Consider the following 17500-nt stretch of genomic DNA (forward strand, 5'->3'; position numbering starts at 1 on the left):
TAATGATAGGAATAATAGTAATACTGACCATAATGATAGTGATAGTATTGATACTACCCTTACTACTTGTAATAATTATAACAATAATGGTAATAACAATAATGATAACATTGATAATAATGATGATAACAGTAACGATGATGATAATGATAACAATAACGATGATGATAATGATAACAATAACGATGATAATAATGATAACAATAACGATGATAATAATGATAATAATGATAACAATAACGATGATAATAATGATAACAATAACGATGATAATAATGATAACGATGATAAAGATAATGATAACAATAACGATGATAATAATGATAATAGTAACGATGATAATGATAACAATAACGATGATAATAATGATAACAATGATAATCATAATGGTAGAAGAACAATGATAATGATAGTGAGACGCGAAAAACAGCAGTAATGATTATAGCGATACGGCCGAAAATAGCAACATTGATAATAACAAAGTAACAGGACTGATAATGATAACCAAGAGAATTGCTTATACAAAAAATGCAAGAAGAAATGGAAGAGAAACGATAAAAAAGATAGAGAAAAAAAACATTTTTTTTCCGGATCATTTTTGTTGGACTACAAAAGAAAAGAAAAAAAAGTAGCTAGTCACCATAATGCATCTGTTGTTATGTTGCTTCTAGAGAGGTCAGTAACTTAAAGAAATGAATAAATAAAAATGGGGTGAGAATGAAAATGGGAGTATGACAAAAGAAAAGAAATCCTGCCATAATGATAGTCTGCTGAATCGAAGTTCCATCTTGTTCCATTATTTCTCATCATATTCTTTTTACTTTTTTTTCGTTTTCTTTCTCCATCTTCGCAACGGGTCGTACCAGCGCAAGCATACGTGTATATGAACAGCTACGCACACGATTGTGAACAAACAAACAAATGAAAGTGAACACAGCTGTAAAAATGTTTACATATAAGTGTTTGAACAATTAAACAGGATTCACTACTGATGAACAAGGGTTTTTCCGTTAAACTAGACTGTATATGTTATTGTAAGCTCATTATTTTGTCTTAATCTTCAGCATGAGACATAATCAAACAGCTAAATAGATAGCTTATATTAATAAAATCACAGAAACAGAATTATCAATCTATAACACGTCAGTCAGTTATTCATTATCTCTGTTGGGATCAGATACCAGTATCATTCACTTCTGATTCAGATATACTGAGTACAGAGAAAAAAATCGTTTTTTCCTGCTGACCGAGTTTGGCAATATTACAGTTATTAGTTTACCCGATAATGATAATTATATTGATAGTGATAATAGGGGTTACACCAATGATTATGATGGTGATGATACCTAGGATAATGATAATAATGGTAATGATAATTATGATAATGATGATAATGGTAATGATAATTAGGATAATGATAATGGTAAAGATAATTAGGATAATGATAATGGTAATGATAATATTGGTGGTAATAGTAACGATGACGATAATTATTATGATAATGATAATGACGATAATGCTAATGTCAATGATGGTGATAAAGATGTTAATAATGATAACAATAAAACAAAAAATATTTTACCACCATCACCAACAACTCAACCAATAACACCAATGATATAAAATGATGCACCTCATACATCACACATCCTTCCCCCCCCCCCCCCCCCACCTCGTCTCGCGCCTCCTCCCCCGACGGCGGTTCCGTTAATCCGGTCTCCCGCCCCGACAGCAGCGTGCCCGAGGGTTCCAGGTGTGCGTCGGGGAGGGGGGGGGAGAAGGAAGGGGAGAGAGGGAGAGGGAGGGGGAGTAAGGGAGGGAGATGGAGATGGAGAGGAAGGGGAAGAGAGGGAGAGGGAGGGAGATGGAGATGGATAGGAAGGGAAGGAGAGAGAGAGAGGGAGGGAAGGAGAGAGAGGGAGGGAGGTAAGGAGATTGAGAGAGAGAGGGAGGGAAGGAGAGAGAGAGAGAGAGGGGGAGGGAAGGAGAGAGAGAGAGGGAGGGAAGGAGAGAGAGAGAGAGAGAGAGAGAGAGAGAGAGAGAGAGAGGCAAGGCGCATGTGCGAACTGCTTCTTCTGCGCTGCCTCCCGCCGACCTTCGTGGTCTCTGTCGAGGCGTCATGTTTTTGTTGCAGCTTCGCGTGCTGACTGGTGTTGCACATCCCCTCCTTGGCTTCTCTTTGCCCCCTTGTCTTCTCTCTTCTCTGTCTTGCGTTTGCTGTTTCATGTTCGAGTGGTTTTATATATGTGTCTTTTTTCTGTGACTTGATTTTCTCATTTTCTCTTATTATTTTTTTTCTGGTTGTTTCTGTCTGTCTTTTCGTATCTTTTTGTAAATTTTTGTCCCAGTCACATGGTCCGAGTCAGACTCTCTTTTTATCTCTCTCTCTCTTTTCCTGTTTCCTTTTCACTCCCCCCCCCTCTCTCTCTTTCTCTCTCTCTCTCTCTCTCTCTCTCTCTCTCTCTCTCTCTCTCTCTCTCTCTCTCTCTCTCTCTCTATCTATCTATCTATCTATCTTTCTCTCTCTCTCTCTCTCTCTTTCTTTCCTTTTTACCCTTACTGGTTTCTACTCTCCATCAATTTTCTAACCCTTTCGACACTAAGAGTCACGGGAACGAGATTACGGCAATGAAAGAGCACTTTATTATAATCGTGCATACATGTTAGAAAGGCTAACTTATTACCATACTGATAAATTAAATAGCAAGACAGACAAAACGAAAAATGGCAAGGGGAATAAAAGAATATGATCATTAAAAAAATCAAAGGATTGAGAGCACACACACGCGCACGCACACACACACACGCACATACATACATACATACATACATATACATATACATACACATACACACACACATACATACATACATATACATACACACATACACACTTACACACAGACACACACACACACACACACACACACACACACACACACACACACACACACACACACACACACACACACACACACACTCCTCCCCTCCCCCCCACACTCCCTCCCGCACGCACTCCCACACAGGACTGGAAATAAGGTGCTCAGGATCAGCCAAGGAGCGGAGAACCTTGGCCAGGATCTTAGGCAGCACGACCATAGGACTCAGGTATTCCTTGGCTCACCTTCTCCTATTCAATTTCCTTTCAAGTGTTCTTACTCTGTTCTTCTTGTTCTTCGTCTTATTTTCGTTTGTTCTTACTCTCATTCTGTTTTTGATTTTTCTTATTTTCGTTTGTAGTCTTACTCTATTCTTGTTCTTATTTTGTTCTTGTTCTTGATCATATTTTCGTTCGATTTTTTATTCTTTTTTCGTTCATATTCTTATTCTGTTCTTGTTCTTGTTCATATTTTTATTGTTTATTTCTCATTTTCGTTCTTATTCTGTTTTTGTTCTTGTTTATATTTTCGTTCGTATTCTTATTCTGTTCTTGTTCTTATTCTCATTTTCGTTCTTACTCTTATTCTGTTCTTGTTCATATTTTCGTTCGTATTTTTATTGTTCTTTTTTTCTTATGTTCGTTCGTATTCTTATTATGTTTTTGTTTTTGGTCTTATTTTCGTTCGCATTCTTACTTTATTCTTGTTCTTATTTTCGTTTGTATTCTTATTCGTGTGGGTGTTCCTTTTCTGATTCTGGTTCTTGCTCTTGTATATATTTTTTGTTATATTTTCATTCTTATTTTTCTCATTCTTTTTCCTTTTCTTCTTCTGACTCTTAGTTTTCTTAGTCTTATCCTTATTATTCTGAATCTGAGTCTCGTCTTTATTCTTGATATTGTTATTTTCGTAAGCATAGCCGTTTTTTTTTTATTTTTTTATTTTTTTACTAATACTAATATCAAAAGTAATAATGATTGTAAAAAATGGTATGGAATGTTAGTAAGGGGAAATTGGGAGATGAAAATGGTGGAGAATGAGAGAGAGAGAGAGAGAGAGAGAGAGAGAGAGAGAGAGAGAGAGAGAGAGAATTGGAGATATTTAATATATATAACTGTATAAATACTTTTGATTTGTTCTCTCTCTCTCTCTCTCTCTCTCTCTCTCTCTCTCTCTCTCTCTCTACATCTACCTACCTACCTTTATACGTGTGTATATGTTTCCGCGTGTGTGCATATGCGTTTGGATCCTCAAACTAAACTGAAAGGCTTAGCAATATCTGAAGTTATATCTTGCAGTAGGCGTTCCTTCCGCGCCATTGGGTTGAACAAGTATCGAGAAGGCGATTGTAAAGGTCACCAGTGTTCTTGCTAGTTTTATCTTTGGTTTTTCTTTTACTTCAGACAATGATCGTGTTGTTTCAGAATACATTATTGACCTTACTTTGAGTGATCGACATTATAATGGATAAATAGACCAGTGCATAGATTGAAAGGACGTTTTGCTCTTTGTCACGAACGGGTCTTTTATTCTGTGCAGAAGGTAAGCAAAGGTGTCGTATGTTCAGAGAAGAGTGTGGGTTGGGTAGCGTTAGGATCCAAGGTGAACATGACAGAGGGAAGGGTGAAGGAGGGTGGGAGGGAGAAGGGGAGGGAGGGGAAGGGGGAGGTGGAGGATGGGGAGGGTGGGGGAGGAGATGGAGGAGGGAGAAGGAGGGGGGACGGGGGGGGGGGGGTAGATCATATGAATAAGAGGAATGGAGGAAGAGCAGAAGGGGGAGAATAGGGATTGAGAGGGACAAGAAGACTAAGAAGAAAGAAGATAAAGGAAAAGATTTTTAGTTCAAGAAGTAGTTGAAAAGTTAAGAGAAAAAAAAGAGTAGGAGCAGGCACAGGAACAAAGGAGAGGAGGAGTCAGAGAGGAAGGTGAGCTAGGAGGCATAGGGGTGGAGGAGATAGCGGGGGCGAAGGAGGGAGGGAGGGATGGGGGAGTTAGGGAAGGGAGGAGGACAAGGGAAACTGGTCTATCCGCTTGTGCCGGTCTGTCCCCCTGCCTCGACGCCCTGCCTGTCCCCCTGTCAAGGCTTCACGGCATGATTCCGTCACTCACAAAACCCGCGGCGAAGAACGGCGTAGGAAGGGAATGAGGAACTAGGATGAAGGTTACAATTAAGGATGTCCTCTCTGTAGGGTGATTAAGTCCTCTGTTGACACGTATTTCGTACATTTACTACAATAACAAATTTGAATTGATGGACGGTTTAATTTCTCTCACGAATAGACAGATATTTACGTAATGTCCTGCAGCACACACTTTCCACACTTGATCTGGTGTATAAACATGATATTGAATGTTGGAATTGTGATGTTAGAAATAGAAATGAAAAAGATATTTATATTAAGAGGATATTTAAAGTTTGGAAATAGACGTTTCAAGAAACTAGAAATATAGACTTGAAATTAATATAAAAAGAGGATATTTACAGTACTAAATTAGAAGATTCAAGAAATTGAAGAATATAATAAAATAGATATAAAAAGAGGATATTAGACATTCGAAAGCAAACGTTTCATGAAATAAGAATACTCATTTTTTCCTCAGCGCATGAAACTATTTTTATTTCACGAAAGCAAACGTTTCATGAAATAATAATACTCATTTTTTCCTCAGCGATTTTTTTTTTCATAAGGAAACGAAACAGAGAGGATACATTTCTCAGTCGTCTGTATAATTTCGGTTTATTTACCCGAAGAGAGGATAGTAATTTTGATCCGAAATGCTATGGACTATGCACTTGAATAATGGTCTTTCGTTCTTTGATCGTCTTCGTCGTCGTTGTTATGGTCGTCATCGTCTTCATCGTCGTTGTTATGGTCGTCATCTTCATTGTTCTTATGGTCGTCATCTTCATTGTTCTTATGGTCGTCATCTTCATTGTTCTTATGGTCGTCATCTTCATTGTTCTTATGGTCGTCATCTTCATTGTTCTTATGGTCGTCATCTTCATTGTTCTTATGGTCGTCATCTTCATTGTTCTTATGGTCGTCATCTTCATTGTTCTTATGGTCGTCATCTTCATTGTTCTTATGGTCGTCAACTTCATTGTTCTTATGGTCGTCATCTTCAATGTTCTTATGGTCGTCATCTTCATTGTTCTTATGGTCGTCATCTTCATTGTTCTTATGGTCGTCATCTTCATTGTTCTTATGGTCGTCATCTTCATTGTTCTTATGGTCGTCATCTTCATTGTTCTTATGGTCGTCATCTTCATTGTTCTTATGGTCGTCATCTTCATTGTTCTTATGGTCGTCATCGTCTTCTATCCTATTTTATTAATCTTAACTTGTTTATTTATTTCGATTTGGGATGTTTAGAATTTTTCTTTCTCCTACTAGATAAAACAATGAAGGGAGAATATGATATAAAAAATAAATAGAACATATAATGATAAAGTGCGGAATCACGGAAAAATACAATTAAACGTGTGAGAAAAGTGTCTCGATTTTCCTTCTTTCAATTCCTTTAATTTCTTCATTTCCTCCATTTTTACTTAAGCTTCTGATTGTTGGAATTCTCCTTTTCATTTCCTCTTCGCCTTTTCTCTTATTTTTCATTCATTTCCATTTTTCCATCCTTTTCTTTTTATCCAGTTTCCCCATTATTATTTTATTTTCTTTCATATCCGCCCTCCCCCTTTTAACAATTATTATCATACTTGATTATCATCTTCATCAACATTAACATCATCTTAATCATCATCAATCGTCATTATCATCATTATCATTAATCATCATGATCTTCATTATTGTTGTTGTCGTCGTTGTTACTAATACTATCATCATCATTGTTATTATTACTCTCTCACCCTTGCCGTGTTTTCCTCTTGTCATCCTGTTTCCTCCACGTCCGTTCTCACACTCTGTTCGCTCTCCCTTTCTTTCGTCTTCCATTCACACTCCCTTTTTCGCTCACGATCTCTTGGTGTTTGCGCAGACAAACGCACAGACACTCTCGCTTTTTTCTCACTCATGTGCATTGTCTTTTTTTCTCTGAGTCTGTTTTTATTCTATGGATGTCTTTCTTTCTTTTGTACAGTTTGACGCTTGTCTTGGTGCTCCCTCCTCTGTCTCTGTCTCTCTCTCTCTCTCTCTCTCTCTCTCTCTCTCTCTCTCTCTCTCTCTCTCTCTCTCTCTCTCTCTCTCTCTCTCTCTCTCTCTCTCTCTCTCTCTCTCTCTCTCTCTCTCTCTCTCTCTCTCTCTCTCTCTCTCTCTCTCTCTCTCTCTCTCTCTCTCTCTCTCTCTCTCTCTCTCTCTCTCTCTCTCTCTCTCTCTCTCTCTCTCTCTCTCTCTCTCTCTCTCTCTCTCTCTCTCTCTCTCTCTCTCTCTCTCTCTCTCTCTCTCTCTCTCTCTCTCTCTCTCTCTCTCTCTCTCTCTCTCTCTCTCTCACGCATCCTTCCCATCCCCCACCCCCTTACAACCCCATCTCCCAGCACCCTATACCCACATTTACCTCCCCCCCCCCCCCACACACACGTTCACCCATCCTCTACTCCCACATTTATTCCGTACCTTATAACTCCTACATCCCTTTCCTCTACCCCCCATTTCCCATCTTTCCCGTCCCCTCTACCTCTACCCCTCCCCCTCCCATCCACATCACTCCTCCCCCCTCCAGCCCAATACCGCTCCCCCTCCAGCCCATCACCCCTCCCCCCTCCATCGCATCACACTCCCCCTCTTTACGCCCTCCCCCACCTCCCCCTCTACCGTCAATTACGACCTCCCCCACCCACCCCCTCTACCCTTTTACGACCTACCCCACCTCCCCCTCTACCCCGCCCTCCGCCACCTCCCCCTCTACCCCCGCCACGCCCCACCTCCCCTCTACCCCTTTACGCCCTCCACCACCTCCCCCTCTACCCCCTCACGCCCTACTCCACCTCCCCCTCTACCCCGTCACGCCCTCCCCACCTCCCCCCTCTACCCTTTACTACCTCCCCCACCACCACCTCTACCCCGTCACGCCCTCCCCCACCTCCCCCTCTACCCCTTTACGACCTCCCCACCTCCCCTCTACCCCGTCACGCCCTACCCCACCTCCCCCTCTACCCCTTTCCACCTCCCCCTCTGCCCTCCCTAACCCACCACGCCCTCCGCCACCTCCCCCCTCCCCTCTACCCCCCTCACGCCTCCGCCACCTCCCCCTCTACCCCGCCACGCCTCCCCCCCCTCTACCTCGCCACTCCCCCCTCCGCCTCCTCATCAAGCCGCGTGTTGTTATCTCTGCGGGCGTGATTTGCGACGCCATGACGGGGCGCATTTCGCGAGGGTCGATGTAACCCGGTCTGGTTCCGCACAGTTCGTTAACTTCGCGGACGACTTTGGTGGGACTTACGCGTCGTCGTCGTCGTCGTCGTCGTTTGTTCTTCGTCATCGTCGTCGTTGTTATGGTCGTCGTCGTTGTGGTCGTCATCGTCGTTGTGGTCGTCATCGTCTTCGTCGTTGTTATGGTCGTCATCGTCGCTGTTATGGTCGTCATCGTCGGTTGTGGTCGTCATCGTCTTCGTCGTTGTTATGGTCGTCATCGTCGTTGTGGTCGTCATCGTCTTCGTCGTTGTTATGGTCGTCATCGTCGTTGTGGTCGTCATCGTCTTCGTCGTTGTTATGGTCGTCATCGTCGTTGTGGTCGTCATCGTCTTCGTCGTTGTTATGGTCGTCATCGTCGTTGTGGTCGTCATCGTCGGTTATGGTCGTCATCGTCGGTTATGGTCGTCATCGTCGGTTATGGTCGTCATCGTTGCTGTTATGGTCGTCATCGTCGTTGTGGTTGTGGTCGTCATCGTTTTCATCGTCGTTGTTATGGTCATCTTCATCGTCGTTATGGTCGTCATCATCTTCACCGTCGTTGTTGTGGTCTTCATCGTCTACATAGTCGTTATGGTCGTCATCGTCTTCGTTGTTATGGTCGTCTTCGTCTTCATCGTCGTTGTTGAACCGAGGGGTGGTAGAACTTTGGGGGGGAGGGAGGGGGTGATGGGAAGGGGGTGGGGATGAAAAGTGGAGCTGTAAGGGGGTGGGGGAGGGTGGCGGAAGATTGGGAGGTGAAAAGGGTGAAGAAAGGAAGAGGTGAAAAGAAGGGAGGAGAGGGCTGAGTGACAGGTGACAAAAGGTGTGTGCGTGTATGCGTGTGTGTGTTTGTACCAGGTGTGTGTGTGTGCGAGAGAGGGAGAGAGGGAGAGAGGGAGAGAGAGAGAGAGAGAGAGAGAGAGAGAGAGAGAGAGAGAGAGAGAGAGAGAGAGAGAGAGAGAAAGAGAGAGAAAGAGAGAGAGGGGGGGAGAGAGAGAGAGAGAGAGAGAGAGAGAGAGAGAGAGAGAGAGAGAGAGAGAGAGAGAGAGAGAGAGAGAGAGAGAGAGAGAGAGAGAGAGAGAACCATTTCAAGAAAAGATTTCGAAGAGGTTTTCGCAGTTAAACAAGATCAGCTGATTACATGGATAAATTAACTCCATCTCTTTTTATCGTTTCGAGACCATGGCTAATCCAACAACCTTTTTGCATCCGTTTTTTTTTATACTCTCTCTCTCTCTCTCTCTCTCTCTCTCTCTCTCTCTCTCTCTCTCTCTCTCTCTCTCTCTCTCTCTCTATCTATCTATCTATCTATCTTTCACCCTGTCTCTCTCTTTTTCTTCCATCTTTCTTCAGCAACTGTCTTCTTTGTATTCTCTATTTGTGATGATTATTCTTGTTCCTCATCATTATCATTATCGTCATTAACATTTTACATTATTATTGCTTCCTATGGTCACTTACCCAAGCTCACACACACACACACACACACACACACACACACACACACACACACACACACACGCACGCACGCACGCACACACACACACACACACACACACACACACACACACACACACACACACACACACACACACACACACACACACACACACACACACGGAGGCATTAGCCATGACAGAACTATGACATTTGTCGCCAGGTGCCGGCTCATGTCATATGCAATTTCCTGGGGAATAACTTGCGGTTTCTTGTCTCTTTCACACTTCCCTGACTATGTAACAGTCGTTGATGTGTGATATGTATAGGCATGTCAAACACGGGCATACATACAGTGCAGGCAATGCATACGTACGTACGTATGCATATATATACATACATACTTACATTGCATACATACATGCATATATACTTTCATTCATTCACCCATTCATATATACATAGAAAAATACACATATACTTACATCGTAGACTTTTTACATGTACACTATCACCATAGAGGCAAAGACGAACGTCCTCACTCATATACACCAAGGAAGTCATCACATGTCATCACTTGTTGTCACATGTCATCACCTGGCATCACTTCGGCCATCTTGCTAGTGACGTTCCAAAGCGTTCGTTCCACTTTTGCTGCTCGTCACCACCACCACCGTCATCACCACCGTCATCATCAGTCTTGTATTTCATTCATCATCATTCGTTCGTCATTTCTTTGTTGGTGACTCACTCGGGGAGACAGGTGTTGGGTTCCTCTTTTGGTTACTGTTCTTGTTATTGTTTGTATTGTTAGGTCGTGGGGATGTGTGTGTGTGTGTGTGTGTGTGTGTGTGTGTGTGTGTGTGTGTGTGTGTGTGTGTGTGTGTGTGTGTGTGTGTGTGTGTGTGTGTGTGTGTGTGTGATTGTTTGTCCCTTATGTTGTGTTAGTTATTTTATTCGTAAATCCTGAGTGTTAGTGTAAGCGTTTGAGTGTTATATTTGTGTTTTATTCCTGTATTGCGGAGTATATGCTCCTTGTGTTGTGTCCCTGTGTGTTATTTTCGTGTCTGCCACATCTATTGCATTGTGGTTAAGAAATAAATGTGTTAAATGTCCCGCGTGCTGTGCCCTTCTATTTGTCATCTGTCATTCGTGTTTATTAGATATTAGACGTGTTCGTCGCGGCCATGCAGTATACCCGTGTTGTGTTTGTGTGTATTGCGTGTTAGGTCTACGTTATACTCCTTTTCGTGTGTTTTATTCCTGTGTTATTATTCTACGTTATACTCCTTTTCGTGTGTATTATTCCTTTATTATTCTACGTTATACTCCTTTCCGTGTGTTTTATTACTGTGTTATTCGTGAATCCCATTTCCTACATGCTTTTACGAGTTACTTGGCAGGTTCGTGTCTTGGTGATTTCCTCATCTCTCTCTTTCCATCTCTTTCTCTCCTCCGTCCTTCATTGCAACATCTTCCTTCTCTGCAATTTATTGGCATTTTCACCCGAATAGCACATGTCTGTTCTTTCCATTTTTATTACCGTTATGTCTCTTTTCTTCCTTGTTAATCTCGGTTCCCTCAGTTTTATATTTTTATGAATTAAGCAATTGGATGTTATTAATCTTGATATTCGTTTTCGTTGTGTGAAGAACGATGAATCGACAGAACCGAAATATAATATGATAATAATGGTATCATAATTAAGAGAATGCTAATGATGAGTCTTTAATACATGACAGATTATTGATGACAATTTTGGGGTCTGATAACAGGTTGCTGTTCGGACATCTTGCAGCCAGCATTGCCATCATCACATACTTTATTGCACTTCTATTAACTTGCAACACGTTTTTCTTTCTTTTGTATTTATCTTTGTTCTGTCTCTTGTTCCTCTTTTCTTCAACGTGTTTGTCTATTCTATCCTTTCATGCACTATTTTATTGATGAAAAAGAAAAAGACAATGGGAGAGAGATGAGAGAGTGAGTGAGACAGAGACAGAGGGAGAGAGAAAAGGAGAGGGAGAGATTGAGACAGAGGGAGAGACTGAGACAGAGAGAGAGAGGGTGGGAAGGAGAGAGAAGGAGGGGGGAGAAGAACGCTTTCAAAGAAGAGTAGAAAGAGTGCATGTTCTTCAAAACACTCTGCGGATAAAAATAAGATTGAAATAGAATACGAGAAAATTAAGAGAAAATTCGATACACCAGATTAGAGCAGCTATATTAATCGGTGAATGGAATTAAACGGACTAAATAGGATTACAAAAGCAATCTAGTTCACAGAGCTTAATTTTTGTTCTTCATTTTACCGATTGCATTATAGAAAGCAGCTTGTTTTCGTTGTTCAATTTAAACTCATACGCCATATAAGGATGAAACAAACGTCATTCGTAATACTCATGATGATACTCTTAATGACGATGATATTGCCTATTTACAACGATCGGAATGGTCTTGAATAGAATGTTATTGATGGGTTATTTACGATCCGGATGGCAGTCAGGGATGATAACGATAACGCCATGAATCTAATCGTGATAAAAGACGAATAAATTAAATGGAACCAATGAAAAAAATATATATATGTGTAAATAAAATACAACCAATGAAAAAAAAGAATGTGTGTGTGTGTGTGTGTGCGTGTGTGTGTGTGTGTGTGTGTGTGTGTGGTAACAGTTAAACAGCGAACGTTTGAAGATTTTCTTTTTCTTCAAAAGAGGGGTATTAAATCTATTATTATTCTGTTCTGGTATGACTGGTGGTGTTTGGAAATGCCAGTGAATTGAGTGTAGGATAGAATGGGATTTCTGAAATGTTTTCCCTTGAGGAGAGAGAGGGTGAAGGTGAGGGTGAGAAAGAGAGTGGGAGGGGGAAATGAGAGGGAAGGAGAAAGAGGGAGAAATGGAAGTGGAAAGAAGAGAGGGCAAGAAGGAAGATGGAGGGAAGAGAGGGAGAGGGGGAAAGTTGTAGGGAAAGAAAGGAAAGAGGGTGAAAGTGAGTGAGACAGACAGATGGACAGACAAACAGACAGACACACACACACACAAACACAGGTAAATGGCTAGCTAGTTGGAGACTGACACAAACACAGACAGACACACGAAATGAGACACAAGATCAGTCAATGAGATAACAGATAAAGAGATAAAGGAAGGAGAAGAATAAGCAGAAAACAAACTACCAGTTCCTGTTTGGTGTTGCTAATTAGCTCCCGTAATGAAGTAATTGCCTCATTAAGAAAGGCAGTCGTTTAGTCGTTACGCTGGAGTAGAGTTCGTATGAATAGATTCTGCTGATAGAGGTGGGGGTGGGGGTGGAGGGAGTGGGGTGGGGGGTTATGAGGTAAAATGGAAGGGGAGGGAAGGGAAGGGAGGGGAGTGGAAGGGAAGGGAAGGGGAGGGGAAGGGAGGGGAGGGGAGGGGAGGGGAGGGGAGGGGAGGGGAGGGAAGGGAAGGGAAGGGAAGGGAAGGGAAGGGAGGGGAAGGGGAGGGAAGGAAAGGAAAGGAAAGGAAAGGAAAGGAAAGGAAAGGGAAGGGGAGGAAAGGCAGGGGAAGGGAAGGTAAGGAAAGGGAAAGGAAAGGGAGGGAAGACAGGGGGCGGGAGGCATGAGATTGGGTGGGAAAATGTGGAGAGTGGGAGGGTTTGGTTGGAGTAGGAAGGGGGAGAGGGGGAGTGGGAGAAGGTGGATAACAGCATTATGAGGCTTGTGAATACATTGAACAAAATGGAGTGGCACTTAAACAATGCGGGTATTTGCATAAAAGCCCATCCTTCTCGCTGTCTGCTGATGTGAATCCGTCCTCTTCCTTTTTTTCATTTCAGATTTTTTCTATTTTTTCAGATTTTTAGTCATGGTGCAGCAGGTCATCAGACGGAGAAAATTGGTGTCATAAACTTGGATTGTAATATTATAGATCATGACAATATAAAAATCAGTGATAGTGACAAAAATTGAGGTCAGTTTTAATAACAGTAGACAGATACACACACACACACACACACACACACACACACACACACACACACACACACACACACACACACACACACACACACACACACACACACACACACACACACTCAATAACTATAACCTTGGACACATCCATATACGTAAAAATGAGCGCACGCCCGCAAGCACACAGGTGTGTTCGTGAGGAAATGTGCAAAGTGCGACAGTCGCCTCAAATCATCCCTGGAGAAACAAGTCTTGCACGGGGGCCATGTTGGCTGTTCCCCCCCCCCCCCTAAGCAACATCGTCCTACATTTTCACCTTCGTTTTGCCTGTTATTTCTCTCTGTCCGGCCTTCCGAGATTATTTTTCATTCTTATATCTATTTTACGTCTTCCCTTTTTCATTATATTATCCCTATTGTCAAGCTCTCCCATTTTCTTTCTCGTTGAAAGAAAATGCAGAAGAAGATTTCCCGCGGATTTCGAAGCCGCTAAACAAAGGCCTCCCGCTTTGCCTCCACCGCACAGAGCCAGTTTTTGCAGACATGAATCCGCGGATACTGCCTGCGTGACGTAGCCGAACGCCGGGATATTTTCACTTCAACGTGTCTTGTCGAGCGGTTGCTCTTTGTCTAGATTGGTAGGCGGGAGGAATCCGGATGTCTGCTGGCAATTTTTTTTTTTTTCAAGTTTTGTTTATGGTTATGTTTTGCTGTGATCTTGTTTTTTTAAAAAGAAGGGTCTTCTGTTGTCTTGTTTATGGCTTATGTTTGCTGTGATCTTGTTTTTAAAAAGAAGGGTCTTCTGTTGTCTTGTTTATGGTTTTTGTTTTGTTTTTTCTCGAAATGTTTTATTTTCTTATCATTATCTTTTATCTTTATCTATGTACACGATTTTCTGAATTCATTTTGTATGCCTGTGCTTCATATAAGAAACTTTGGTCCTATCGAAATCTCTCATTCAATATTTTCACATTTAGTAAAGCGTACATGGCATATGAGACATTTTTATATCCCTTCTTTTCAATTAATAACCCTTTACGCTTAGAAAAAGTATATGATAGATACCTAAAAGCCGATGGAAGGGTTGCTGGAGTGCCTGGTATGTGAATCATATCGAGAGCAATAATTTCTGCTTCTTATGCCACTTGCATGGCTTAATACACCCTAAAACAAGTATTTGTGGTGTGAATCATTATCTGGTAGCTGGGAGTGGTATTAGGACGGAAAAAAGGTTAACAGGGATAAAGATCTGGAGAGGGATTATATATATACATATATATGTGTGTGTGTGTGTGTGCGCACACACATATTTATACATATATGTGTGTGTGTTGTGTGTGTGTGTGCGTGTGCATATATTTATACATATACATATGTGTGTGTGTGTGTGTGTGTGTGTGTATGCATGTATTTATACTTATGTTTTTCACATATGAAAATATATATGAGAGAGAAAGAGGGGGGGGGGGAGGAGTAGAAACGCACATCTCTCCCTGGACAAAAAGAAAACAAGCAAGGAAAAAAAAAACATACATTGTTTTGATGCGTTCGTTCAAGTCAAACGTCTTGTTGGCAGACAGACAAAGGAAGATAAAAAGCGAGAAACACTTGATAAAAACCAACACACCTCCATTAACACGCGTCTGCACTCTATCTCTTTTTTGTTCTGTTGAGTACAGGCGATATGTATTCGCTTTTTGTTTCGCGTCATTATAATATATATATATATATATATATATATATATATATATATATATATAGTGTATATATACATGTTTGTATATATATGTGTATGTATATATATAGATGTATGTATATATGTATATATATGCCACACACACACACACACACACACACACACACACACACACACACACACACACACACACACACACACACACACACACACACACACACACACACACACTGTATATTTAGTTATGTAAAATTTCCCCGCCCCTACTACTCATACATACATCAAATTCTTGCCCTTTCTCTTTAGTTCCAATCTCCGTGGTATGTTTTGAAAACATTTAAATACTTTTATCCATATACGTGTCTTTATCTTGGAGATAAGAAGAAAGAAAAGAGAAAAAGAAGAAGAGAGAGGAGAGAGGAGAAATGAAGAAAGGGAGATAGAGAGAAGAGAGAGCACTGATCCCAATGCACAAAAATAGGCATTTATACTCTCTACATGAACCGCGCAAAACAAAACCCAGTTTTTGCGATCATTCCAGTATCGGGTTTTTGTCACCTTTTCACCTTCCTCCTCCCACTCCTCCCTCTATCTCTCTTCCTTTTTTATTGATGTTTGCTGGCTTTCCCTTCATCCTGGTCCGACAACAGCTTCTGCGCTGTACTTTGTGTGTAGTACTTTTATGGATCTCGTTTGGGCTTTAATGGTCTTGTGTGTTTTTATATTTTCATTGGCTCTTGGTCTCTCTCTTTCTTTCTTTCTTTCTTTCTTTCTTTCTTTCTTTCTTTCTTTCTTTCTTTCTTTCTTTCTTTCTTTCTTCCTTTCTTTCTCTCTCTCTCTCTCTCTCTCTCTCTCTCTCGCTTTCCGTTCTAGGAGAGAAAAGGGGAAGACCGAGATACCGAAAAGAAAATCAATCCCCACATTTTTATTCATTGTGGTCTGAAGATCAAGAATAAATATGAGATGAAGAATATTGTCATGAAAAAGAAAGGAGACTTCGAAAGGTAAAAAAAAAAGGCAAGGAAATTTTCTTAATTTGAAGATAACGAAGAGGAAGGTTAGAAAGATAATGATGATGAAGAGGGTGGTTAGAAAGATGATGATGATGATGAAGAGGGTGGTTAGAAAGATAATAATGATGACGAGGATAGTTAGAAAGATGATGCCGAAGAGAATGGTTAGAAAAGTAATGGTGAGGATTAAGTTGATAAAAATGATATTGATGGCGACGATGGTAGATAGAAATAATAAGTGTAGATAGTTAATAGATGATATCGATGAAGCTTGGAGAGAAGGCGATGGCGAAAAAAAAAACATGGTAAGAGAGATAATGACGGAGGTGAAGATGATGGAATGTTGATGGCGAGGATGATAGGAGAATTGATGGGGTTAATAATGATGATGGTGATAGGAGAAATGATAGGGTTGATAATGATGATGGTGATAGGAGAAATGACAGGGTTGATAATGACGATGGTGATAGGAGAAATGATAGGGTTGATAATGACGATGGTGATAATAGAATTGATGGGGTTGATAATGACGATGCTGATAGGAGAAATGATAGGGTTGATAATGATGATGGTGATAGGAGAAATGATAGGGTTGATAATGATGATGGTGATAGGAGAAATGATAGGGTTGATAATGATGATGGTGATAGGAGAAATGATAGGGTTGATAATGATGATGGTGATAGGAGAAATGACAGGGTTGATAATGACGATGCTGATAGGAGAATTGATAGTGTTAATAATGATTGTTAGGATGATGCGAATTACATTGACGGCCATGATTTAATTGATATGGTACTGTTTATGGTTAAAAAATGTTGATTGTGATTGATTGATTAACGAAAATTACGCCCTCTTGATTACGATGAGTTAGAAGATAAAAATTACATTGATAGTGATGATAGTGATGGTTTAAACAAGGTTCATTAAATTATAAATAAAGATGCTGAAATTTGAATTGGAAATTATACTGATAATGATAACTGAAATGATGATGGCGTCAGTTGAAATGATAAAAAAAAAATGTTTCTATTTTAGCGTAAGAAAAAATCTGTCAAAAGCAGACATTTTGTGGCAAAGAAAAGGCAGGCATTTAAACACAAGGCTAAGTCAACAATGCAATTATATCACGTTCGTACAATGTTCTCACTTTTCCTCTAAATACCGGTTCGT

At 40.9% G+C, this 17500-nt stretch overlaps 2 protein-coding genes across 2 annotated transcripts in view; one reads left to right on the forward strand and one right to left on the reverse strand.

Annotated features, from left to right (window-relative positions):
- LOC113804648 (chaoptin) overlaps positions 1-17500 on the forward strand; it is a 148498-nt gene that overhangs the window by 39986 nt on the left and 91012 nt on the right. The gene's annotated exons all lie outside the window — the stretch shown is intronic.
- Positions 5666-8396, reverse strand: LOC138866369 (RNA polymerase-associated protein LEO1-like). The gene is made up of 2 exons (XM_070138899.1): positions 8236-8396; positions 5666-6203 (listed from the first exon to the last, which is right to left on the reverse strand). Exons 1-2 carry the CDS (start codon positions 8394-8396, stop codon positions 5666-5668), a joined length of 699 nt encoding a protein of 232 aa, XP_069995000.1.

The sequence above is a fragment of the Penaeus vannamei genome, chromosome 25 (genome assembly GCF_042767895.1).
Source record: "Penaeus vannamei isolate JL-2024 chromosome 25, ASM4276789v1, whole genome shotgun sequence".
NCBI classification, from domain to species: Eukaryota; Metazoa; Arthropoda; class Malacostraca; order Decapoda; family Penaeidae; genus Penaeus; species Penaeus vannamei.

What these genes read in the sequence shown, in the direction of transcription:
- LOC138866369 (XM_070138899.1), bottom strand. Translation starts at nt 8,396, where the DNA reads ATGACGACCATAACAACGACGAAGACGATGACGACCACAACGACGATG. An exon ending in GTCCGCGAAGTTAACGAACT is followed by an intron (nt 6,204 to 8,235) that starts GTGCGGAACCAG and finishes TTAATAAAATAG; the next exon opens with GATAGAAGACGATGACGACC.